Source organism: Poromitra crassiceps (assembly GCF_964638095.1).
Source record: "Poromitra crassiceps genome assembly, chromosome: 12".
NCBI classification, from domain to species: Eukaryota; Metazoa; Chordata; class Actinopteri; order Beryciformes; family Melamphaidae; genus Poromitra; species Poromitra crassiceps.
This window is the reverse complement of record NC_139632.1, coordinates 30,897,541-30,921,622: the sequence shown is the minus strand read 5'-3', so window position 1 is coordinate 30,921,622 and position 24,082 is coordinate 30,897,541. Positions and strand designations below refer to the sequence as shown.

General features: G+C 43.7%; 3 protein-coding genes across 3 annotated transcripts in view; 2 read left to right on the top strand and 1 right to left on the bottom strand.

Moving 5' to 3' along the window:
- The window catches only part of tmco1 (transmembrane and coiled-coil domains 1), a 4,738-nt gene extending 1,372 nt beyond the window's left edge, over nucleotides 1-3,366 (top strand). Inside the window, exons 3-7 of the mRNA XM_083647786.1 lie at nucleotides 15-74; nucleotides 718-764; nucleotides 866-933; nucleotides 1,366-1,510; nucleotides 2,690-3,366. Coding sequence (XP_083503912.1) covers nucleotides 15-74; nucleotides 718-764; nucleotides 866-933; nucleotides 1,366-1,510; nucleotides 2,690-2,788 — 419 coding nt within the window. The 3' untranslated portion in view covers nucleotides 2,789-3,366. The remainder of the gene's footprint in view (nucleotides 1-14; nucleotides 75-717; nucleotides 765-865; nucleotides 934-1,365; nucleotides 1,511-2,689) is intronic.
- A 702-nt stretch (nucleotides 3,367-4,068) lies between these two features.
- aldh9a1a.1 (aldehyde dehydrogenase 9 family, member A1a, tandem duplicate 1) lies at nucleotides 4,069-15,733 on the top strand. The gene is made up of 12 exons (XM_083648128.1): nucleotides 4,069-4,180; nucleotides 4,440-4,598; nucleotides 6,923-7,068; nucleotides 7,892-8,021; nucleotides 8,148-8,282; nucleotides 8,437-8,633; nucleotides 8,906-9,046; nucleotides 9,805-9,993; nucleotides 10,668-10,755; nucleotides 10,922-11,063; nucleotides 11,400-11,512; nucleotides 13,035-15,733. Exons 2-12 carry the CDS (start codon nucleotides 4,457-4,459, stop codon nucleotides 13,127-13,129), a joined length of 1,518 nt encoding a protein of 505 aa, XP_083504254.1. The 5' UTR covers nucleotides 4,069-4,180; nucleotides 4,440-4,456; the 3' UTR covers nucleotides 13,130-15,733.
- A 714-nt stretch (nucleotides 15,734-16,447) lies between these two features.
- Nucleotides 16,448-24,082, bottom strand: LOC310786821 (uncharacterized protein). The gene is made up of 5 exons (XM_083648129.1): nucleotides 23,999-24,082; nucleotides 21,073-21,337; nucleotides 18,818-18,871; nucleotides 18,290-18,373; nucleotides 16,448-17,940 (listed from the first exon to the last, which is right to left on the bottom strand). The coding sequence occupies exons 2-5, from the start codon at nucleotides 21,326-21,328 to the stop codon at nucleotides 17,801-17,803; spliced, it is 534 nt and encodes a 177-aa protein (XP_083504255.1). The 5' UTR covers nucleotides 21,329-21,337; nucleotides 23,999-24,082; the 3' UTR covers nucleotides 16,448-17,800.

Genomic DNA, 24,082 nt, shown 5'->3' with positions numbered 1-24,082 from the left:
TGTTTTGATATCAGTTGAGAAGAAGAAGGAAACCATCACAGAATCTGCAGGACGTCAACAGAAGAAAAAGATTGGTAAGAAGAAGAAATTCTATCCTAAGGACTGTAATCGGTCTACTTTGAATGATGGGTAATAGGACAATTTCAGTGTTTCATGGCAAGCAATCTGGTTAACCCAGAGTCAATTTTTATTTGAAAAATAGACTCTGGGGACAGCCCTACCTTTTTCCCCAGCTTCCTGTACAGTGCGCCTCTCCTGCCACCGTCACTTCCTTTTCCGCGGCCGTGCTCCACTGTTTACAGTCTGAATAGCAACTTGCACCGCAACTTTCCAGTAATTTTCCACTGTTGTTGTAAGATGAGTTGACGTCTTCTATGCAGTGTGTTTATGCGTTAACGTTATTAGCAAATAGCCTAAACGGACGCAGAAAAGGACCTAGTGATGGTGGCTTTTCCGTCACTTCCGCTTTCCTTTTCGGCTATTCACTAATAACGTTAAAACTGCATAGAAGACGTCAAGTCGTCTTACAACAACAGTGGAAAATTACTCTAAAGTCACGGTGTAAGTTGCTATTCAGACTGTAAACAGTGGAGCACGGACGCGGAAAAGGAAGTGACGGTGGCAGGAGAGGCGCGCTGTACAGGAAGCCTGGAAAAACGGCAGGGCTGTCCCAGATTGAATGACAAGTAATGTACATGCTGCTAAATGTTATTACAGAAAGACAAGAAGAGAAACTGAAGAACAACAACAGAGACCTGTCTATGGTGAGAGACAATTGTTTTGCAATGCATGTGTTGTTATATAATGATGAAATGTTATCTGCAAAGAAAAAGACTGTTTTGATTTGACATTTGTTTGTTTTTAGGTACGCATGAAGTCTATGTTTGCCATTGGCTTCTGCTTCACCGCATTGATGGGCATGTTTAACTCCATGTAAGTGTGATAGTGTTACACAGGTTTAAAGCTATATTTCACTTTTGGTCAGATGTTTACCTGTTTTAATACACGTACACTATTAGCATCAGCACATTCAGCAGTTTGAATATTTTATCAATAAGTGCCAAATGGCATCACTACTAATGACTAGAAAATATTACTTGTGTGTGTGTGTGTGTGTGTGTGTGTGTGTCTTTCTGTATTTCACAGCACTTGTAACGTTATTATACAGCACTTTGTATTACTTTAAGTGAATACAAATATAGTTATTAAATAATGAGAACTCTGACTTCCATTGGAGTCAAATATTCCTTTGAATGTAGAGTGTACGGCAAATGCTACGTCTGCTTTTAAAATTCAGTCCAGTACTTCAAAATGTCAGTGTCGATTTCTCACCACTCTGCTTCTTGTTTTTCGTTTGACTTTCAGTTTCGATGGGAGGGTCGTGGCCAAATTGCCGTTTGTCCCGCTGTCCTACATCCAGGGCCTGTCGCATCGCAACCTCCTGGGCGAGGATTACACGGACTGCTCCTTTATCTTCCTCTACATCCTGTGCACCATGTCCATCAGACAGGTAACCTTCACTGTTTACACCTATTTACACCTTTAGTCCTGGGTTGGTGTCAATGCCTTTAATACTCAGTGAAAGATTTTCATCAAGATTCATATGGGGCAGCAGAGAGCACAGGCCAGAAAGTAAGTTTTGAAATCCATTAATTTCAGCACATGGCAAAGTAATTGTTGAGTCATCATCGTTGGTATTGATCAATAACCCTATGAACCCGCCACAGATATATTATCGTGATATATATATATATATATATACATACATACATACCCGTACGTACGTATGTACGTACACACACACACACACACACACACACACACACACACACACACACACACTGGTTGCATCATTAAAGGTCCCATTCCGTGCAAAAGCTGTTTTTACTTGTAAATGCATATATACTGCTGTCAGCCCTCCCTGTAATGAGTGGTCACACGCTCAGAACTGCCACAGTTGGATTTGTCCCTATCCAGCGTCCCTCTGCAGTCTCCTCCAAGCCACACCCCCAAACGCTTCGTTTGCCCAGAGGGGAATCTGGGGGAATCGGGACGTCACTAGCTTCCTCCTGCATACTGCGCGGGTCTCTCTCACACAAGCTACCTGCACCATTTAGTCTATAGCCACAAAATTAACACTTCTAGCTGGAGCGACGCCAACTGTACGTGATCCAGCAACTGCAGAGGTGCATTCGGTAAGTCTAGGCATTTTGAGATGTCCTCTTTAGCGTAGTACCGTTTAGTTAACGATAACTCGCAACCTAGCGTGCTGGTCCACAGACGCTAATCTGATTGGCCGCTGGGAGCCTGGGGCGGGCTCTCCCTCAGCGGCCAATGGGAACTGTTAGTTCTGAATATATTATAGAAACAGGCCGTTCTTGGGAAGCGGCCAGAAGAGGGAGTGAGAACTCCGTCACAACAAACGGGTTTGCTATATTTTCGACAGATTAATCCAGAATCATGTTTTATGGACCAGAGACACACGTTTTTAAGAGGTTACAGCTGCACGAATTGGGACCTTTAAGTGTTCACATCCAATCTCCACTTGAACCTGCAGTTTCTCATGCTTTATACATTTCTGAACATTGTCACATGACCTTCAGCCAGCAAATCAGATTATTTGTACTTTTCACTTTGCTGAGAGGCAATTTTCTGCTCACTGTCTGCTTGGGGTCTCATGTTTCTCCAGAACATCCAGAAGATGCTGGGTCTTGCACCCTCCAGAGCTGCGACAAAGCAAGCTGGAGGCTTCCTGGGACCCCCTCCTCAAGCAGCCAAGTTTTCCTAATCACCTCGGACAATTTCCACAGTCCTGCTCACACTCTGTGACTGTGTGACTGGGCAGGAGCGATGGCTGGCACAGAGCTGCACTGGAATAAACATTGTTTTGACCTGTTCCAGCTACTGAGTACTGTATCACCACCTGCACACTTCAGTCTGACCCTTCATTGATTCTTGTGTTCATATTTAATATTAATATTTTTTAAGATCCTTTCACTTAGAAATTAGAAAAGAAACAAATTAAAAATCTGTCTTAATTGTTTCCATTTACAATGGGTGAGAATATACAGTTTGTACTTTTTATGCAGCAGATGTCATGTGTGGGACTTGATTATAAATTGACCATTTAATTTTCATCAGTATTATTGCATGTCATTCTCTGCATCCTCTTTTCTTACAGTTTAATAAAGTTTTATGGTCAGATTTTAGTAGTGTGTTTAATTTGGCTCAACGCTGCATTTTATTGGTTAATACCTTTTATTGATTTATGAAAGACAGTCACACACCTACTGTGGCTTCTGTCCAGCGCTGATTCTGTTCTTCATTGTTCAGCTGGTTTTATTATGCAAACGTACTTTGACATCGATGTGAAAGGTGGGTTCAGGCCAGGTATGGTAATAAATAGATTAACCCATTATTTGACTAATATTTTTGTATTTAACGTGATCTCATATTTTTCTATTGAGTTTAGTTTGGATGTTTTGGCATACTGATCATGGTGGTCTGAACCACAGTGACTTAAAGTACTGTTCAATGGTTGTAACTTCAATTGTACTTAATGTGCATAGTTTTAGAAATCGAACAAGGGAGGTGACCGTGAATGTAGCAAGCCAGTGGACATGGAGAACTGTCAAGGAGGAATGTCTTGCCGATAAATGATGAACTGCAACCTGACTCAATCCAGAAATACCATTAAACATCTCATGATCTGTATACACAGTAATAGGAAGAAGTTAACTAATAAAACAGGTTTACTGTATTTTGCAGTTGCATATATATCGGGGCTATATATGAACAAAAAGTAGCCCCTGCAGTTCTCTCTTATATTTCCATTTTTTTTCCTCGTTTCTTCTCGCCCCCAACTTATCAGCTAGTATTCTAGCACGTTTCACTGTTTCTTAAGCTTTGTTTATATGGGGACGTTTTGTTCCAGCTTTTTGGGGGGTTACAGTAAGATAATTAATTCGCCTAATCAGTTGGACCCGCCCACTGTCTTGCAGGGATGAGAATTGACATATCGCATTCCAGCAGTTTTCCCCGTTACATAATAAAAGAGGCGTGTCCTGTCCCGTGTCCCGTGTCCCGCTATGACCTGTCAGTGAATGAATAAATATCGTTCACCTTCGACCAGGGGTTGAAAGCTTCAAACCATTCCGGTGCCACCAACTTCCACGGTCAAGTAAGTTAGCTAGCTTATATTTTCTCACTTCCATTTAACGTTAACTGTGTCTGCTCTTCTTTTACCGCTGTCGGTATAACGTTATGCTGGTGCTTTTCTTTGTGCTAGCTAGCAAGCTTTTATGGCTACACACACCAATGCTAGTAACGCTAGTAGCTACATACATGCAAATGCTATCATGCTCTGACGACCACGCAGTGCAGTCACTGCAGTCGTGTCGTGTGGTTCTAACAAGAGTACCGTAACTGTGTTCTTGCAGATACTTTACAGAGGAAAATGGCCCAGTCGCTCGTTGACCAGATGCCCGGTGCCTCCACGGGGACTGTGGTTGTCACGGATCCCCTGAACTACTGGGGCGGCAGACGCGTCAGCCCCAGGGACCAGACCAACGCGGAGCCCGTGTTTGAACCTGCAACTGGTAAGGTTAACTACAGCTGGTTTTATAGGCTGAGGCCACGTCTCGTCATAGACGCTGGTTTAGCTGGCTCAGCCTGGCTGGGGGCGTGGTCAGGGTGGGGTAAAACCCCCCGTTCTATCCATTCAGCAAAGTTAGAATTTAGCCGATAGCCCAGCCCAGGCAGGCACGATCGGGGATTTAACCACCGCAGTAAACGCACATCTGAGCAGACGTCTTGTGTTCTGCTCTAGAACCCCCAACCTGTAGTTTAGAGCCGCAGCACCGTCTTTTGGTGAGTCAGCCCATGAGATATATGGGCGGTTTTACCCCACTCGCGTGCCAGCCGTTTAACATTTTGTGGGCGTTCCCAGACATGCGGACTGTCTCTATAATGTAATGCATCTCAGCACCCTCTTGTTACATCTTTCATAGATTTGAAAAATGTACTAGCCCCTGTCCAAAGATATGTAAGTCAGTGGCACGTACTGTCTAGACCAGAGCAGTGGTTAGAGCCGCCATGGGTCCTTGAGGGGGGTCCAGGGGGTCCCCACTCCCCAGCAAGAAGGGGAATAATTTATTTTCAATAGTAATCCATCCATAACGTAACACAATTACATTGTATTATTTTGGTCATGCATTTCATGCACTTTAATAAAACATCTAAAATAAAAGATCTTATGAGATGGGGCACCCTGGGACAAAATCTTATCTTATTATCCGTGATCTAATTCGTGTCAGTTTAGGGGTCCTTGACGTGAAAAAGTTGGAGAACCTCATAAAAAAGTTTCAGACCTCTATGAGTCTAGTCTAGAGTCATATAACTTTCAGACCTCTATGAGTCTAGTCTAGTCTAGAGTCATATGAGGTCAGGTTGTTATGTAACTTTCAGACCTCTATGGCTCTAGTCTAGTCTTCTAGAGTCATATGAAGTCAGGTTGTTATCAGGGCCGATTTTACCAACGGGCTTACCCGGGCTGAAGCCCGGGGCCCGGGACATCAAGGGGCCCAAAAAAAAAAAAAAAAAAAAAAAATATTTTATTTTTTGTGGGGGGGGGGGACCCTTGGATGTTTTTTTTTTGGGCCCCCTGTCCAGGGTCTTCGCAAAAAATGTTTTTTTTACTGACGCCATTCAAATTTTTTTGCAGAGTAATAACATCCACTGTGAGAGGGTGTCCACCCGCTATGCCGACCACTCGCAATGCCGACCTTAGGTTTAGGCGTGGGGGGTGGGAGAGGTTAGGTTTTGGGTTAGGGTCTGGGGGAGGTTAGGTTTAGGCGTGGGGGTGGGAGAGGTTAGGTTTTGGGTAAGGGTCTGGGGGAGGTTAGGTTTAGGGATGGGGGCTGGGAGAGGGGAGGTCGGAACAGCGAGAGGTCGGAACAACGACATGGAACCCTGTGAGAGGGCTCCCGAATTTGTAGATGAAATAGTGCAATTCAAAGAATTCATCAAAAACAAAGACAATAAAAGTGTGCGGCACTTGCTTCAAATAATAAGGAACCTGTCATCAGTTTTTCCAAATGTGGATATTGCCTTCAGGATTTACTTAACTCTCCCTGTAACAAATGCCTCTGGAGAGCGCTCCTTTTCAAAACTTGGGCTTGTCAAGAACAGGATACGGTCTACAATGGGACAAGAAAGGCTCACCCACTTGACATTGATGTCATTGGAAAGTGACATTGTTAGAACATTGGACTTCACCACTCTAGTCAAACGCTTTGCCACGGCAAAAGTCAGGAAGAAGACATTTCAGGTACGAACAGACTTGAATACTGCTTGATTGATTTGTGCAATAATTGTGAGAATGTGTGTGTGCACTGTAATAATAACAGCAATAATAAATACTAAATAATAATAATAAAAGTGCTTGTTGTGACATCTCAGTGGCAATGTTTTCTTTCCAATCAGGCTGTTTATGAAAGAACATGATGGCTAAACCTACAGTTTGTGTTTGTAAGTTAGAATGCTGACAGGAGAGCAGGTGGTGACATGAAAGTTAGTGAGAAAAGGAGAAGATACTGAATAATGACATCACAACAGTATAATCCTAATGTTGATTTAAAATGAGATATTCCTTTAAATACGGCTAAAAAGGGTTAAAAAAAACACTCAAATTTTTTGGAGCCCCCCCTTCCGCTTGAGGGGGGGGCCCTGCAGAGATGAATAGCCCAGGGGCCCATGAAGTGTAAAATCGGCCCTGGTTGTTATGTAACTCAATCCCTCCCTTCTTCTTTTTTACAGTACTGTACTACTGTACTGTAGATTGAGGTAGTTTAGTCTGTCAGCTTCATACTGGTGGAACGCTATCACCACCAGCAGCATGCATGTTTCCTCTGTGTCTCTGCAGGGCGTGTCTTGTGTCAGATGGTGCCATGCGGGGCTGAGGAGGTGGATCAGGCCATACAGAGTGCCCACGCTGCCTACCTCAAATGGAGCAAGATGTCAGGCATGGAGAGGGCTCGGGTGATGCTGGAGGCAGCACGCATCATCAGGGTACGACAGTTTGACTGACGGTTGAACTGTTTAGTTCCCACTCACATCGTGAGATAGTCGCCGGGCAGATATCACAGTGTTGCGCAACTAAATGAGATGTACACTCTTGCCAGTATGCAGGATTAGTTGTTCATTAATATACAAATGTGTTGCCTCACTGCTGGCCCATATTTGCACAGAATAACAATTAATAATTTATTGGTTGTGTCCTTCTGTAAACCCTTTTGTCACGTGGGCAAGGAGGACTTGACCCCGAATGACACTGTGATTGCATCATCTTAAAGCTATAGAGAGGCAAAGTGACCGCCTACTTCCTGCTTCAGCACTGTACCAGAGATTTTCATCTGCCATTTATTTTCCCATAGACATTTTGTAAAATGCCTATAAAAATAGTTTTGCTGGTTCAAACCAAACGGTACAGATATATTTAGAAACAGGAGAGATCGCATAACATTTCACTGGGACCAAAACGTTAAAAAAAAATGCGGGTTTAAAGAAAATATTTTTTCAATGTTTTTTTTTGCTTTGGTCCGAGTGAAATGTTCTGTGGTCTCTCCCGATCAAAGCGTTAGCTGAACCGTTTGGTTCGACGAAGTAAAACTATTTGATAAGCATTTTACGAAATGTCTATGGGAAAATAAATGGCGGATGAAAATCTCTGGTACAGTGCTGAAGCAGGAAGTGACGTTCCACTTTGCCTCTCTATACAAATGTAATACCACCAACTACCACCGTGCAATATTTTTTTTGAATAGATACAGTTTTTCCACCTTTCTGCTTTACATCCATTTTCATCTGTTTGCACATTCTCCAATGTAAACAGGAGCGAAGGGACAACATTGCCAAGCTAGAAGTGATCAACAATGGCAAGTCCATTACTGAAGCACAGGGGGACATCGATGTTGCCTGGCAGACCATCGAATACTACGCCGGCTTGGCTCCCACACTTTCAGGTGGGCACGCTGACATCTTTTTTTTCAAAAATGTATAATCATCTCTTTTCTAAATGTTTGTTATCAGATGTCAGAAGTCAGTCGTGCATTGTTGTATAAGCTGGGTTGCCCTGTCGTTTGATGTAGGCCAGCATATGCAGCTTGCCGGGGGATCGTTTGCCTACACAAGACGGGAGCCCCTTGGTGTGTGTGTGGGAATCGGCGCCTTCAACTACCCCTTCCAGATCGCGTCATGGAAGTCCGCCCCTGCCCTGGCATGTGGTGAGTGCGTGCATTACAGCCATGTGGTGTATTATGCATCACCGTGTTTGATACGTTTATTTCTGCCTGTTTTTCCCGAGAACACGTGTCTCTTCTTCTTGTGGACTTTGAAATGCTAAAACAGCGGTGTTGTTGACTTCCTGTCACTGTTAAGGTAATGCCATGGTGTTTAAGCCCTCTCCTATGACGCCTGTGACTGCCGTCATACTGGCTGAGATCTACAAAGAGGCAGGTGTGCCCGAGGGCCTCTTCAATGTGGTTCAAGGTGGAGCAGAGACTGGCACCTTGCTCTGCAACCACCCCATGGTAGCCAAAGTCTCCTTCACCGGTAGCGTTGCAACCGGCAAAAAGGTAGGCGGTCCAAAAAAAAGGGTTACGATTTCTACCGTGACATTGTCGTGCTGCAACTAAAAAGATTGAGAAACTTGCTGCACATTAGCAAAACCAAGGGTGTCTTGTTTGCTATTTATATTGCTCTGAGAAAGAATCAGCTAGCCACCTCCGTGATCACTTTTTCCAACATCAGCTGAGAATATTATCCACGAACCTCACTGAAATGAGCCTTTTTATATTGGCAACAAAGTGCTCTCCTTGATAAGACAGTGTGTCCTCCATTCACTCAGGTCATGGAGATGTCTGCAAAGGGAGTGAAGCCTGTGACTCTGGAGCTGGGGGGGAAATCTCCCCTCATCATCTTCAAGGACTGTGAGCTGGAGAATGCAGTGAAAGGAGCGCTCATGGCAAACTTCCTCACACAGGGACAGGTGAGGCAATCAGGTTTTTGTCTATTGTATCATTTACATAAGACTGCCTCCCTTTTCACATTGGGAGTAACTCATTACAAAAGTAACATATTACACGTAATATATTACATTTAGCAGTAACTTGAATCTCTTGAATCTTGAATCTTAACTCAGTAATATAACTTATTACCAATAGGATTTCAGTAATATTATACCAGTTACTTTGTCAAGTAACACAAGTTACAAATTGAGTTTGTTTATTTGTTTATTTAAAAGGATCCCCATTAGCTGCCGCCAAGACGACCACTCGTCTTCCTGGGTTTATTTTTATTTTTATCAAATTTTAAATAAAGATACAATCATTTCCTAATCAAATTGTCTGTTTTTATGCAAATAACCACTATAGATGAGAATAACAAAGGAAAAGGATAACATTTCGAATTTTGGATTGTTTACACAGACTTCAAGACGGTTGAAATTATTTTTCGGGGTGGTTCCCTCTCATTCTGCTACTGCTGTTATTTTGGGGAAAGTATTGCAAAAGTACTGTAGTAAGTAATGAGTTACTCTACACAGACAGTAATATTGTAAAGTAACGTATTACTTTCAAATGAAAGTAACTAGTAATATGTAGTATATTACATTTTGAAAGTAACTTGCCCAACACTGCTGGCTAGTAATAATCATGACTATTATAGCGCACTTTGTCAAAGCTTGACCCGATCAAAGAGCCTTTTTCATCATTTGTGACCAGTTAAAATCTTGTCTCAATTGGACAGGTTTGCTGCAACGGGACCAGAGTGTATGTGCAACGAGAGATCATGCCACGCTTCCTGGAGGAGGTGGTCAAGAGGGCCAAGGCCATCGCAGTTGGTGACCCTCTGCTGGAGGGCACACGCATGGGAGCGCTGATCAGCAAGCCGCAGCTTGAAAAAGTGCTGGGATTTGTCAATCAGGCCAAGAAGGAGGTGTGTGAATAATCTTTAATCTCATTAAATGAGATCAATCTTTAGTGTTTAATTGCTTAATCGTGGAGTCGTATAGAGAGGCAAAGTGAACGTCACTTCTTGCTTCAGCAGTGTACCAGAGATTTTCTTCCGCAATTTATTTTCCCATAGACATTTTGTTAAATGCTTATAAAAATAGTTTTACTTGGTCAAACCAAACGGTTCAGCTATATTTAGAATCGAGAGAGACCATAGAACATTTCACTCGGACCAAAACCTAAAAAAACAACATAGAAAAAATATTTTCTTTAAACCAGCATTTCTTTTACGTTTTGATCAGAGTGAAATGTTATGCGATTTCTCCTGTTTCTGAATATATCTGAACAGTTTGGTTTGAACAAGTAAAACTATTTTTATCAACATTTTACGAAATGTCTATGGGAAAATAAATGGCGGATGAAAATCTCTGGTACAGTGCTGAAGCAGGAAGTGACGTTCACTTTGGCTCTCTATTTAGCAGGGAATTCAACCTGCACATAACCCAGGTGCTGTAGCACTTAAGTACTTTTCCAAACTGTATCTTCTTACCATTATATACCTGACCTCAAAGCAACTATATCAAGTTCAGCTGTTTGCTTTAGTTATCCTTATTTTTAGTTCTTGTAGTTATTTGACCAATATCTCTGTTTCCTCAGGGAGCAAAAGTGCTTTGTGGAGGGGATCCGTTCACCCCCAGTGACCCCAAACTGAAAGGGGGCTACTTCATGTCACCGTGTGTACTTGGTGTGTCTTTTGTTATATATTTTTCCCAATAATATGATTAATTTATTCTTTTGAAACACAACTACTGACATCAAATAGTTTGAAAATAGCTTTTCTCCCATCTGCATATTTGTTGTTGTATCACACACCATACAGTATGTTACAACACAATCATTTCTGCCAACAGATGATTGCAGAGATGATATGACATGTGTGAAGCAGGAGATCTTTGGCCCCGTCATGTCCGTTATGCCTTTCGACACAGAAGAAGAGGTTCTCCAGAGGGCCAACAATACTACCTTTGGATTGGCCTCTGGAGTCTTCACCAGGTCAGCATCATAAAAAAAAAAACCGAGCGCATGCTTGAATTGGTCATAACTCTGCGGTCTGATGCAACAGCTGATACACAGCAGCACTGACCTTTTGCACTCGGAGATAAGAACGTTATTGGACCTGATTGGATGCAATCCAGGCTTTCCACAAAGCAACCATTAAAGTACGGCAATTACAAACTTGGATTTATTGCTCAAGAATGGAGCATGGTGCGAGTGTTTGTAGCCACAAGACAGATGAAGCCACCTGAGCGTTTTGGCCGTTTTTAGGAGTGTGTTGCCTGCATGCTCTTCACTCTCAGACTCCCTGTTGCCTTTCCTCTCTCCCTGTAGGGATATATCACGAGCCCACCGTGTGGCCGAGAACCTGCAGGCAGGCTCCTGCTTCATCAACAACTACAACGTCAGTCCTGTGGAGGTGCCATTTGGAGGATACAAGATGTCAGGTGGGATATTACTATCAACTTCAGTCTAAGCTCGAAGTCTAAGGGGCCAGAATAGAGATGCGCGGGCTGCAGTTATAAACGCTCTGACCGCGGATATCCCGCCCGGATCATAAACATAAACATTCTGATTAATAGCGGATGGGTTGCGGGCAGGTGAAATGATGTAATTACGTTATCTAGTCTAGGGACGTATTTTAAGCTTAATTTTTCATCAGGCACATGTTAGCTGCCTATTGTTACATAGACCCCCGAAGGACCCAAGGCAGTAGTAAACAAATAGACGGGTTTCTTGTATACAAACATTGGTGGGTGTGTACGCGCGCAGGGACAGAGGATGACGAGAAACGCATCGCGCAGGGACAGAGGATGATGAGAAACGCATCGCGCAGTGACAGAGGATGACGAGAAACGCATCGCGCAGTGACAAGAGGATGACGAGAAACGCATCGAGCTGATCGCCCATTGGTTCAACACAGGTGCATCACAAACCCACAGTGAAGTGTAGAAACTTCAATTTTCTATCTATTCCAAGCTGTCACTGTACATTTTACATAAATACCACCTGTAATGCCTACATTAACAATAAAATAAGTCATCTGAAGGGCTGGGTCATTTGAGCAGTGAGTGTTGGGTGGCGCTAATGCATGTTTTAATTTGTTTACAAACCGCTGTTAAACAAAACTGTAGAAGAAGAAACGCAGCAGTGAGTGTGCTGCGGGGGTGTTTGACTTGTTGACGCCTCACCTGACTGCGCTCGGCTGCTCTCGTCTGCTTTCCAGGCGAGGCGGCCGTCAACTCAAACGAGTGTGTGGAGCATACATGTCTAATGTGTGGAGTGGCTTTCTACCCCGGCAATGCGCGGGCATCTATGTGATGACGTTGCACAGAAACCCGTCTATAGCCACGCAACAACGTCGATGGCCTTCTTTCTTACTCCTTATATGGTCAATGATGTCACCAGAACATCAAACAGGAGTCTCCACTGACATTGGAAGAGAAGATGCGCTTGTATTATTTTCCCATACAGGTCAATCCAGTCTTGATCTAAATTTAAAGCTATAGCGTTAGCCTCGTATGCTACATGGGCAAGTGCTGGACTGGATTATAATACAGCATGGAAGTTTATTTGGAGTCGACGGCAACAGAAACAGTAAGTTCATCCACCCAAATCGCTCATTTATTGCGTTGTGAAATGTCGGGTGCACAGTGGGTACTATAAATAATACGAAATAATTTGCGCGGATTTATGGCGGGCGCATGGTTCATGCATACACGCGGATTAGGGTGGCATAAAAGCTTATCCGCGCATCTCTAGGCCAGAATAGCAAAATGTGATGAATCCCTGTGTGTGTGTGTGTGTGTGTGTTATGTGTAGAGTTGATAGTATCCCACTTTATCGCAGACTGCAATTCGCAGTGAATCCACTTAATTAGCCCTCTTTGCTGGATGAAAGTAGGACAAATCGATGAAATGTCAAGTGCTCCTATTAACGCATCTCATGATGCCCCTTGTGTCTCACCAGGCTTTGGGAGAGAGAACGGCCAAGTGACAATCGAGTACTACTCCCAGCTGAAGACTGTGGTGGTGGAGATGGGCGATGTCGACAGCCTCTTCTAAATGCAAAAATGCACCTCGCCAAATATACAGCACTGTGAACAAAGCTCTCTACACCTCCCTTCTGCTCATGTGTTTAGAAACGGCACCAAATGTGTAACACTCTTTCCTTTGTACATTCTCATGAGAGCGACTCTGTATTTTTCCCATGGGACACATGAGCAGTATTACACCCGAAGACCTAGAGAGAGCTGCCTGTATGAATAGAACCTGTAAGCGTTAATCATCTCACATCTCTCACAACCCCTTTAATAGCCTACTTCAGTCTTCAAGTGAACATAATTTGCGTATTAACATACTACATAAATAAAGGCCCTCGGCCCAGTTGCACAAAGCACCTTAGGTTAAGATTTTCCTTAGAGTCCGAGTTAAGGCGTCCATAAAATAGAATCGGCTGCACAAAACACCCTTAAATCTTCTCCATAAGGTTATAAATGTTAAGGAAAACATAAGCACAAGATTTAAGGGTGTTTTGTGCAGCCGATTCTATTTTATGGACACCTGAACTCTTGACTCTAAGGGAAATCTTAACCTAAGGTGCTTTGTGCAACTGGGCCCAGGTATCAAACACCGACTGATCCTATTCTTCCAACGAAGAAGAGCGTGGTAGTGGGTGTGGTTGTGGAAGCAGAGTCCAGAGCTGTAAGTAGAAATGTTGTGATTTCGACATCCAAGATTTTTCTTAACCTCAACACTACCAGCTTCATATTTTGTATGTTTGAATGAAATGCCACACTCTCGTAACAGACAAGCCTGTCTTTTATTGTCACACGAACACCACAATACATGCATGCGGCCACAACACACTCATGCTGACGGTGGCCGGTGAAAAGTGTCCTCTGCATTTAACCCATCCAGGCATGTCCTTTCCTCCGAGGGGCAGGCCAGGAGCAGTGGTCGCTTTCTCGTACAGCGCCCGGGGACCAACTTCGGATGTTGTCGTCACTGGTCGGATGACGATGACGATCTGATCTTCTGCATGTTTTTAGTGGGGGGGTTATATACGGAGGAACCCCCTGGGGGGTACGGGGAGAACATGCAAACTCCACACAGAGAGAAAGGCCCTTACGACGAGTTAGAACACGGCTCTCTCGAATACTCGATTCTGATTGGTCAATCAACAATATTCACCAGTCATTATTTCTCGACAACCGACCGCTGCTCTGCCACACCTGGATTAATCAGTTGATAAGAGCTTTTTGTCAGCAAACACTACTAATTAGGCCAACCAGTTGCAGCTGTGGTGTCTTGTGTGCCAATTACGAATGAAACCGCTTTGCCGTTGAAAACGCTATTCAAAAATCTATTTGAATAATTATTTTTGTCAGATTATTGAATGATTTAGTTGTAGGCCGTGTTCTAAGCGGGATAATGTATATTGAGGCGGTGATTACTGGGAAATAATGACCTTCAGGTGAATCATTAAGCCCTCCGCTGCGCGTCGGGCTCAATCATCACCTGTCGGTCATTATTTCCCCTGTAATCACCGCCTCAATATACATTATCCCTTACATAGCCCAGTAGGCACTGAAGATATGGGGGGGAACACAACCACAGCGCCCACAGTGTCCCAGGCGAGAATCGCACTCAGGACCTTCTAACTGTGAGGCGACAGCGCTACCGACTGCGCCACCGTACCCCACTGTGTAACAGCTAACCATTTTTTAAACAAAATAAATTGCCTTGTGATACAAGTAAGTAAGTAAAACTTTATTTATATAGCGCCCTTCACAGCACAAATGCACAGAGTGCTTTACATTGGTAAGAAAAGCAATACAATGCAATAAAACTATATATTAAAAAACCAACAAAGTACAATAAAAGCATGGGACAAGACAACAAATATGACAAGTAAAAAGTAAAAGCAGTGATTGTTTAACGATTGCCAAAGGCCTGTATGTAAAAGTGTGTTTTGAGCTGTTTTTTAAAATGGCTTTCTGATGGGACAGTTCGCAGGGCCAGGGGGAGGGCATTCCAGAGCCTTGGGGCCGTTACCCCAAAGGCTCGGTCCCCTTTAGTTTTGAGTTTGGTCCTGGGGACCGCCAGGAGCACCTGGTTGGATGACCTCAGTGACCGGCTGGAGGAGTATGGGAGGAGGAGGTCTGAGATGTAGGAGGGGGCGTGACCGTGGAGGACTTTGAAATCTATTCTGAAGTGTACAGGGAGCCAGTGCAGGGCGGCAAGGATGGGGGTGATGTGACATGATTTTTTTGACTTGGTGAGCAGTCTAGCAGCGGCGTTTTGAATTAACTGGAGTTGGTTGACAGATGATTTGTTGAGAAAGGAGAACAGTGAGTTACAGTAATCGATTCTGGATAAGACATGTACAGACATTTCCAGTTCGGTATGTGATATGATGGACAAAGTCTTCTGTGCCTTTTTACTTATATACTGTATTATTGCTTCTGAATAACAAACAGGGACAATAGCTTTAGTGTGTACTTTGTTGTCACTTGTTTGGTGAAACCTGACACCAATTAAAGCTGCATTCAGCGATGTTTTTGTGTTCAAATAAGTGTTAAATGACTATAGTCTGACCGCAATCACTGAAATAGAGTGTTTGGTCAGTGACTTGAACCCCCCGACCCCCCACTGTCCTCTATCTCTCCTGTTGAAAAAATACATATGGGGCATAATTGGCATTGTTATCTGTCCTTCCGTTTCCCAGAAAATGGTTCATATAGGCCAAAGTAAAAATTTCGTAATCCAATAGAGGGCATGCACACCCACTGAAACACGCCCCCTCAATCAGGAACGAGTGTCAAAATGAGTGTCAAGTTCCTCCCTGAGCAGCAGGTGTCAGTTATCTAGGCTGATTACTGCATTCAAGCTCAGTCTTGCTGTGACTCAGTGGGCGTGACCCCACAGTGACTTCTGCCTCTGACATCACATGCATACCCTCTATTAGGCTATATAATTACCTGGCGATATGATACCACTGAAAGACAACAAACGATAGTACTGAATTATCGCCCAGCCCTAGGGCAAACAGCTGCTACTCATTCCGTCTGGAAACCCTGCCGCAGCGGCCAGGGCAACAGCGGCCGATGCAGAAGCGGCACACTGGAACCGGCCAGCGCCTGGGTCAAACGAGCAACAGCTGCAGACAATCTGACTATACTCTAACGTTTAACCGGAACTAACCAGCACACAAGGAATCTACAGCCTAGTTGGCCCTGTCCTAATCTAATCTTAGCCTGAACTAACAATTAAAAAAAAAAATCTAGCTCAGAGGTTTTCAAAGTGTGAGGTGGGTCTCCCCAGGGGGGCTCCAAAGCCCAAACAGATTCAGGGGAGGCTCAGTGAGTGGGAGTGACTTAGTTTTTATTTTTTTTACTTTTTTTTTACTTTTTAATTATTTATTTTACATTACATAAGTTTTTACATTAGCTATAACAAGTTTTGAAAACACAGAATACTCTGAATGTGCATACCGTACTTTGATTAAAGAGACACTTCAGAGATACAGTACATTTGGAGATGTTTTGTAAAGGCATCTAAGAACTTAGTGAAACTAAGCAACATGTAACTAAGGAGAGGCACCTTTTTCCAAGCTTTGTCTGAGGGGAGGCCCATGGTCTCAGACTTTGATACCTCTGGTCTCGCTAATCTACAGCCTAACCTAAACTATTCTAACCTAGGGCATCCCTCAGTCAATGAAGGAGAACCTCAGCACCCCCCATCCCAGTCCCAATGGGGCCCAGGCCGAAAAATAGACTCAACAGGCAGCCAGACTGCGGGAGCTCCGCCCCGACTGATGCGTGGTGGAGGCTGCACAGCCATTGTGCAGCATGGCCAAGTTGCATGTTTGGCAATTAATGACCTAATTAAAAAATGTGTTAGGTCACCCACAGGGGTGCTCTTTACACTTCCTGAAAAATTCAGCCCGATTTCATGTAAAATGGCATAGCTGTGGCTGAACACAATTCTTCTCCCAGACAGACACTTCACCTTTATTATTATACTGTAGGCTGTAGGATGATGATGAATGATAACCCACCCTTTAAAGAATATAACATTACGAAATAAGAATTGGGAGTTGAAGGTTTGCCTCCTGAACGGATTTACACATACCCCTAGTGGTACACGTACCCCAGTTTTGGAACCACTGAGAGAACATTAAAGTGATAATCCGGAAGATTTCAGTTTTCTTGTCCCTGACGACACCTATGGCCATGAGCAGTAATTGCAGGTGAGATCCAAACAGTGTCACATTATGTGACGTGAAGGCTTGACTGCTGCGTAGGCGTGCGCAGGGCGTGTTCTGCCCAAATCTCCAGTGGGATCATAATAACGCGGAAACAACAGCGGGTGAATGGGGTGGGTGCTGGGTGATGGGAAACACGCCAAGAACTGCATTGTGATATATTTTTGTTTTGTGTGTGTTTGGGGGCGGGGAAAGTGTGGCCACAGACACAAGTTCATAAATGTTGCAATACAGAGAGATGCAAGGGCTTTCATCAATGGGCCATAGGCTCAATCATCATTATGTTAACTCAGTTGATGATATATAGTGACTTTACAGACATTTATTTACATGAAAATCTTCCGGATTATAACTTTAAGATGAAGTAGAAGACAAATGTAAATGCATCTAGTCTACCTTGAGTGAAGGGATCAACAGAGTTAGTGAAAGTAAAGGAAAGTCCTTGGCTGAGAACTGTCTTTTCATCTTCAGCTGTAAGAGAAAGAACGTTTACGTTCGAGGGTGGGATGTCCTCCTTCCTTTCGAGCCTCTTCTCGTCTTCCCCAAAAAGGAGACTTGAAGGTTTTCTTGCGACCATCTTCATCATCGGAGGATTCCCTTTTGCTGGCTGTGGAGAAACATGGGTGTATGATGTTTCTGGGCAAGGCTAAATCACTCCTAAGCTACCTGCTAGGATGTTTTAGGCCAAGTTACGAGTATAATAGCCTATCAATCACAGTTTCCAGCACTCTTCGAATTCACATGCTAATTCCAAAGAATGAATGATTTATTAATCGCCATGCAAATTAGAAGAGTGCTGAGCTAAAAATGTTCCTGAATATGGCACCAGAACGCTGTGACATCAAGTAGGCCTAAAAGAAACATAATTGACTAAAATCCATCATTTTAACAGCCACTCTAAATAAACAGTGACAAGACCAACATGGCAGCCAGGATGAGCCAGAGAATAGCTTTACCTTCCATCTGATGAGAAGCAGACTGTGGTTGACTGGAGGAAGCTCCTCTGTTCTCTGAAGTCTTCCCGACACCACCAACAACCCCTGAGAGGGAGCGAGGGAGATAGAGAGAGAGAGAGAGGGAGGGCAGCAAGGGGCGTAAGTGTGTTGCTGTAGATTTTACAGGAGAGCCAAAACAAACAGCTGCAGCCACATACTATACTAAAGCACAGTAGCTACTTTCACTTTTTTGTGTGTTCTCAGATTGAGAATTTCTATATAAACAATACTGCTACACTTTAAGTTGAAAGAATATGGCAAAGTGAATGATTTTGCCACAAACATTTTCCCAATACAGCCATGCAGAATATGGACATATGTACGTAAACAATTGCAAAACACTAATATTAATACAAATCTTACACTGAAATATAAAACAAGGTCAGAATGAAAATATGTATCTTAATAATAAGAGTAATGCTCAGCACCTGGGGCACGACATGGATGGTCATGTAATTATTCATTTAGATGTTGAAATTCACAACTTACGCTTATTTCTAAGAATCATTCTGTGAACAGCCTCTGTGAATCCGTCTCCAGGAGCTGTGGCATCAAGTAAAAGAAACATATTAACGAAATCATTCGTCATCTTAACAGCCACACTAAAATTTGAGCAGTCAATCAGACCAACATGGCAGCCAGGACAAGCCAGAGAATAACTTCACCTGACACCAAGAGAGAGAGGTTACAAGGGTTTGAATTTAACATGAGCCAATAAGCCACCAGCTTCTGCAACACATTCTCACTCTGACCGCATCCTCTTTTGTTGCTCTGTCACCAACTTTGTGCATCGGATGTTAATGAGCACGGTACCCTTGAGCACAATTCATGTATGCCCACGGGTGCACCATTAAACAAGCGTTTTGGTGGGACAGGGTCTGCGGGGGACCTGGCTGGCCAGGGTCAGGGTCTCCACTGGTTGGGTTTAAGCATTGGGTAGGGGGTCTTAGGGTTAGGCATAGGGGCAGGGGTCTTAGGGTTAGGCATAGGGGCAGGGAGTTAGGGTTAGTCATAGGGGCAGGGGTCTTAGGGTTAGGCATAGGGGCAGGGGTCTTAGGGTTAGGCATAGGGGCAGGGAGTTAGGGTTAGGCATAGGGGCAGGGGTCTTAGGGTTAGGCATAGGGGCAGGGAGTTAGGGTTAGGCATAGGGGCAGGGGTCTTAGGGTTAGGCATAGGGGCAGGGAGTTAGGGTTAGTCATAGGGGCAGGGGTATTAGGGTTAGGCATACGGGCAGGGGGTTAGGGTTAGGCATAGGGGCAGGGAGTTAGGGTTAGTCATAGGGGCAGGGGTATTAGGGTTAGGCATACGGGCAGGGGGTTAGGGTTAGGCATAGGGGCAGGGGTCTTAGGGTTAGGCATACGGGCAGGGGGTTAGGGTTAGGCATAGGGGCAGGGGTCTTAGGGTTAGGCATAGGGGCAGGGGGGTTAGGGTTAGGCATAGGGGCAGGGGTCTTAGGGTTAGGCATAGGCGCAGGGGGTTAGGGTTAGGCATAGGGGCAGGGGGGTTAGGGTCAGGCATAGGGGCAGGGGGGTTAGGCATAGGGCCAGGGGTCTTAGGGTTAGGCATAGGTGCAGGGGGTTAGGGTTAGGCATACAAACAGGGGGTTAGGGTTATGCATAGGGGCAGGGGGTTAGGATTAGGGGCAGGGGGTTAGGGTTAGGCATAGGGGCAGGGGGTTAGAGATAGGCACTGGTAGCCACTTCATTGGGGTTAGGGTTTGGATGTGGTCAGGGAGCTTAGGTTTAGGGTCTCCAGGGGAAGGCTAGGGGCTCCAATGGTGAGGGTTAGTGGGAGAGCAGATCTCCCCCTCCTTCCCCTGGAGACCCTTTTACAAGAGCTTGCTGTTACAATCACAACACAATGACACCTGCCTTTTTACGAGAGAGCATGGAACTCAAAAGAAACAGTCACAAGGCAGCCTGCCTCTCTTCACACATCTACTGTCTGAATGCAGAATAACAGCAGAGCAGAAGTTAACAAATATAGAACCGGCTGCAAAAGTCATAATTGTGTGAAGGTTCTATCGAGGCTTGAGTGTTCATCTTAGGGTTGGGGTTAGGAGCTTATAACTCACATTACATACACATAACAGACATTTCTGAAAATGATTCACTATAAACATACGGAAACGGCCTGGAACAGAGGCCATAGGGGCGCCTGCAAAACGTGAATTACGTCCTGTAAATAACTTATTATCATCAAAGTTAACATTGAAACCAATGGAAAAACAACGAAAATTACTTTGAGGCCATGAAATTTTCACCAAATATATATATATATTTTTTTTTACAATTTCAATGTCTTTGGTCCAGGATAGGATAAAAAAATAAAATGCATGACTTTCGTAAAAAATGGCTGCAAGTCAGAAAATAGCACTTTTTAGACTTTTTTTAATGAGTGAATGGAGGACAGAATGTGTCCTTAGGGTATATGTGATTATTTTGAGTACAGGGTGACCGGAAGTGTCTCTAGGATGAAGACTGTCACACTTTTGTAAAACACACACACAAAAAAACATTGGCCTAATTTCAGACTGTTGGGACTAAAAATCTCAAAATGACCGCTACGCGAATGTTACAAAAGACGGAATCTGTCACCAGGAGGACAGGAAGGTACCAGTAATTTTACTTCCACTCGATTAAAATTTCACCAAAGTAACAGTACTTCTATTTGAGCAGATCATATTATTTGTACTCTTTCCACAGCTGTTCATGTGTTTGTATCCTTATCTCCCTATGACATACCCAACCTCTGTGCTAGATCATTCCTGTTGATCATTTTCAAAATCTTCTTGGTCGCCTCCAGAGAGCGTTGGTTGTAGGTCTGCATCATCTGCTCCACTGTGTCCTCCCTGTCAGCATTCTCCAGTCGGCTCTTTGGGATGGCTCCGAAGCCTTTCAGGGTCTCAGGAGGCTTCAAAAGGAACCACTTGAATCTCTTGAAGTCTTTCTCTGCCAAAGCATCCAGTGTGCTCAAGAGTCTCTCATCAACCGTTGTCATCGTTGCTCCCTGGTAAAGTTCGACAATATTTTCAATTCAAAGGACAATTATACAATTTCACCACTGGGATGAGTAAAGAATAATCTTCATCACATAACCTTGTTATAATCTTTTAAAAGTACTTTCTCAGCCAGATCATAAAAGGTAACTGATAATGTATTTGTTCGATTGCATGATATCTAACGCTTTGGTACAAACACACTGTTATAAAGGCTTCGCGTCAATGCCTATAGGCTGGGTGGCCCCCGGATCAGATTCTGGGCCTTTGGGTCCAGCTAGGTCCCTGGAAGCTGTCCCTGGATGACACATCATGTGATGACATCATCACCGCGAAGATGACATCACAATGCAACCAGTGACATCAGACATTATGTGACATCCGACCAACGATGTCATAATCAACTAGACAATGCTAGACGTCGATGACATCACAATGCAATCTGTGACATCATCGAGGCTGTGACGGGGGTTATGACATCATGTCCTACTTCCAAAGTCATCAAGGATATAAATATGAGCACAGGACAGAGTTCTAGGTTCTGGTCTATGGCTTCGATATCCAGGATTAAGGAAGGGGACAACCAGGATGAATGGAACAGGAATCCAAGGCGGGCTTCAGCCCAAGACAACTTAGAAGGTGCTGGTCAACACCCAGTTGGCCAGCGGGTTATGGGAGAGAGGGGCCTCCATCACACTCTTGCCAGTGTGCCTGCGACATTGCGAGCTTCAAGAACTGAGCCAGGCTCAAACTTAAGGATAGAACAGACGAGTTTGCGTTCTGGCTCTGTCTTGCTGCACTAGCGCCTCCTCTGGCCACCCATTTCTGAAGCTCGACGCTCTCGGGTGAAAAGAAGCGGCTGGCAACTGCACATGTATCGGAGGAAGCTTGTGTGTGTCTACGGCTCTCCCCAGATCGGCAGAGAGAATGGGGCAGCGACAAGGTGGGGCAGCAGGGGGGAATTGGCCAAGTACAATTGAGGAGAAAATGTGGGGGAATCAGAAAACAGATAGAAAGGGGGTAAAAAACAAGATTAGAGCAGGATGATTCCCTTAAACTCTTTATGTTCATTGTATTTCTGTGAACTAGTTAAAAAGTTCTATCTTTTATTGCCTGGATGTAGCCTAACTGTTGTTTGCTGTGATGCCAGTTCTTTTGCCAGTAAATAATAATAACACTTCAGTGGTTGGTTAATACTAAGAATACTTGGTTGTAACCCTCAAGTGCCAGACAGTTAACTTTTAGGTGCCAGACGACAGTTCACCCTAAGCTGTTTTCACACATGCGTACAGGAACATTGCCTGTAAATCAATATCGGCCATTTCCCGGAAGTTCCCTTCACACCTGAGGGCTCACATGTGTGAATATAGCATTAGACCGCTTTCCGGTCATTTACCGGTAAAAAGCGCATGTGTGAAAACGGCTCTAGTGACTTCCTTCGCTGTAATGACTTCCTCTGCGTTTCTCCTTACAAAGACATTTCCTTATCTCTGTTTCATCGGGCGCCAAGTATCTAACCAAGTAAAACTACTAACCCTCTCCCTCCCTTGGGGGAACTCAGAGAATATCCATTTTCCAGCTTTAAAATAAATATAGCCGCAAGCGGCAATACCAGGGGTTCAAGCCTATTGCCTCCGAAGGGGCTTGAATATCTGTCATTGGGCCAAATTTCAGGGATTGGCCCAATGGTATGGATGCTTAGAAAAACAGGTAAATGAGGTGTTGGTTATATCGCCAAACTTTAGTAGATTGGTATATATTTTTTTCTTTCTGAGTAGTGGGTGGGTTTCCTAGCCTATGTGCAAAATTTGGTTACTGTGGGCCTTAGGGTTTCTGAGATATACACGGTTTTACGCAAGGAAAAGAGGAATTAGAATAATAAACATAGCAATTACAATAGGGTTTCCAGCCCCTTCAGGGCTTGAACCCCTAAATATAAAAGCTCCGGTTCGGTTGGTGACGTTTAGGACTAGGAACTGTCGGCCATATCAAACTAAGGGCTCTAAGACGAGTGAAGCTTAGGAAGGGTGTTTATAATGAGGCCTAGGCATATAGCAAGCCTCCAGAAAGAGATGAGGTACAATACACATAAATAATGATTTATATATTTATATATTATAATTGTATTATATATATATTTATATATGTGTGGTGGCCTGCAGAAACCCTTCACATATCGCTGCTGCACATTGTTGAGAATGAGTTTTGCAGTTATTTTGAGTGATTTGGTTAATTTAATCTCCGTAGTACATCATGGTGAATGATTATTTTCACACACAAACAAGGGAAAGTATTTATATTTATGGTTTTGGTGGAAGGCCACTGTAGAAAATACGTGATATGAATTATGTTTAAAGTCTCTTTTTATCATGTTTTACTTTTAGACACATAACAGATTAAAATACTGGTCACTTTTGATCTGAGAGAGGTATCGCACTCATTCAAAAAGTTATATGTAGGGGAGACTTTCTAATTTATGGAAAAATGAAAATGTCAAATTCCCACCAGCCGAAGAGTTTTTGCAGACCGCCACATTTTGTGCACACACCTCTCTGCTCAAAGCAATTATTACACTGTGTAAACTTATGTCGGTTACATTAACCTATTGCTTTACAATTATTTTTCTTTCTTTTATACAGTATCTTTCAATAAAGTCAGGGTCTATATCTTACTTTGAATTCCACAGTCGTTCAGAGTAATAATCCACAATCCAGGGTGGTCTGCTCTCCTGTCACTGGGTGCCGTCTCCTCTGTCT

Bases quoted from the DNA above. Each gene is read 5' to 3' on its own strand.
- aldh9a1a.1 (XM_083648128.1), top strand. From the start codon at position 4,457: ATGGCCCAGTCGCTCGTTGACCAGATGCCCGGTGCCTCCACGGGGACT. The intron at 4,599-6,922 runs GTAAGGTTAACT...GTGTCTCTGCAG, and splicing joins CGTGTTTGAACCTGCAACTG to GGCGTGTCTTGTGTCAGATG. The intron at 11,064-11,399 runs GTCAGCATCATA...CTCTCCCTGTAG, and splicing joins GCCTCTGGAGTCTTCACCAG to GGATATATCACGAGCCCACC.
- LOC310786821 (XM_083648129.1), bottom strand. From the start codon at position 21,328: ATGACAACGGTTGATGAGAGACTCTTGAGCACACTGGATGCTTTGGCA. The intron at 18,872-21,072 runs GTATGTCATAGG...TTGATGCCACAG, and splicing joins TGATCTAGCACAGAGGTTGG to CTCCTGGAGACGGATTCACA. The intron at 18,374-18,817 runs GTAAGTTGTGAA...GCTCCCTCTCAG, and splicing joins AATGATTCTTAGAAATAAGC to GGGTTGTTGGTGGTGTCGGG.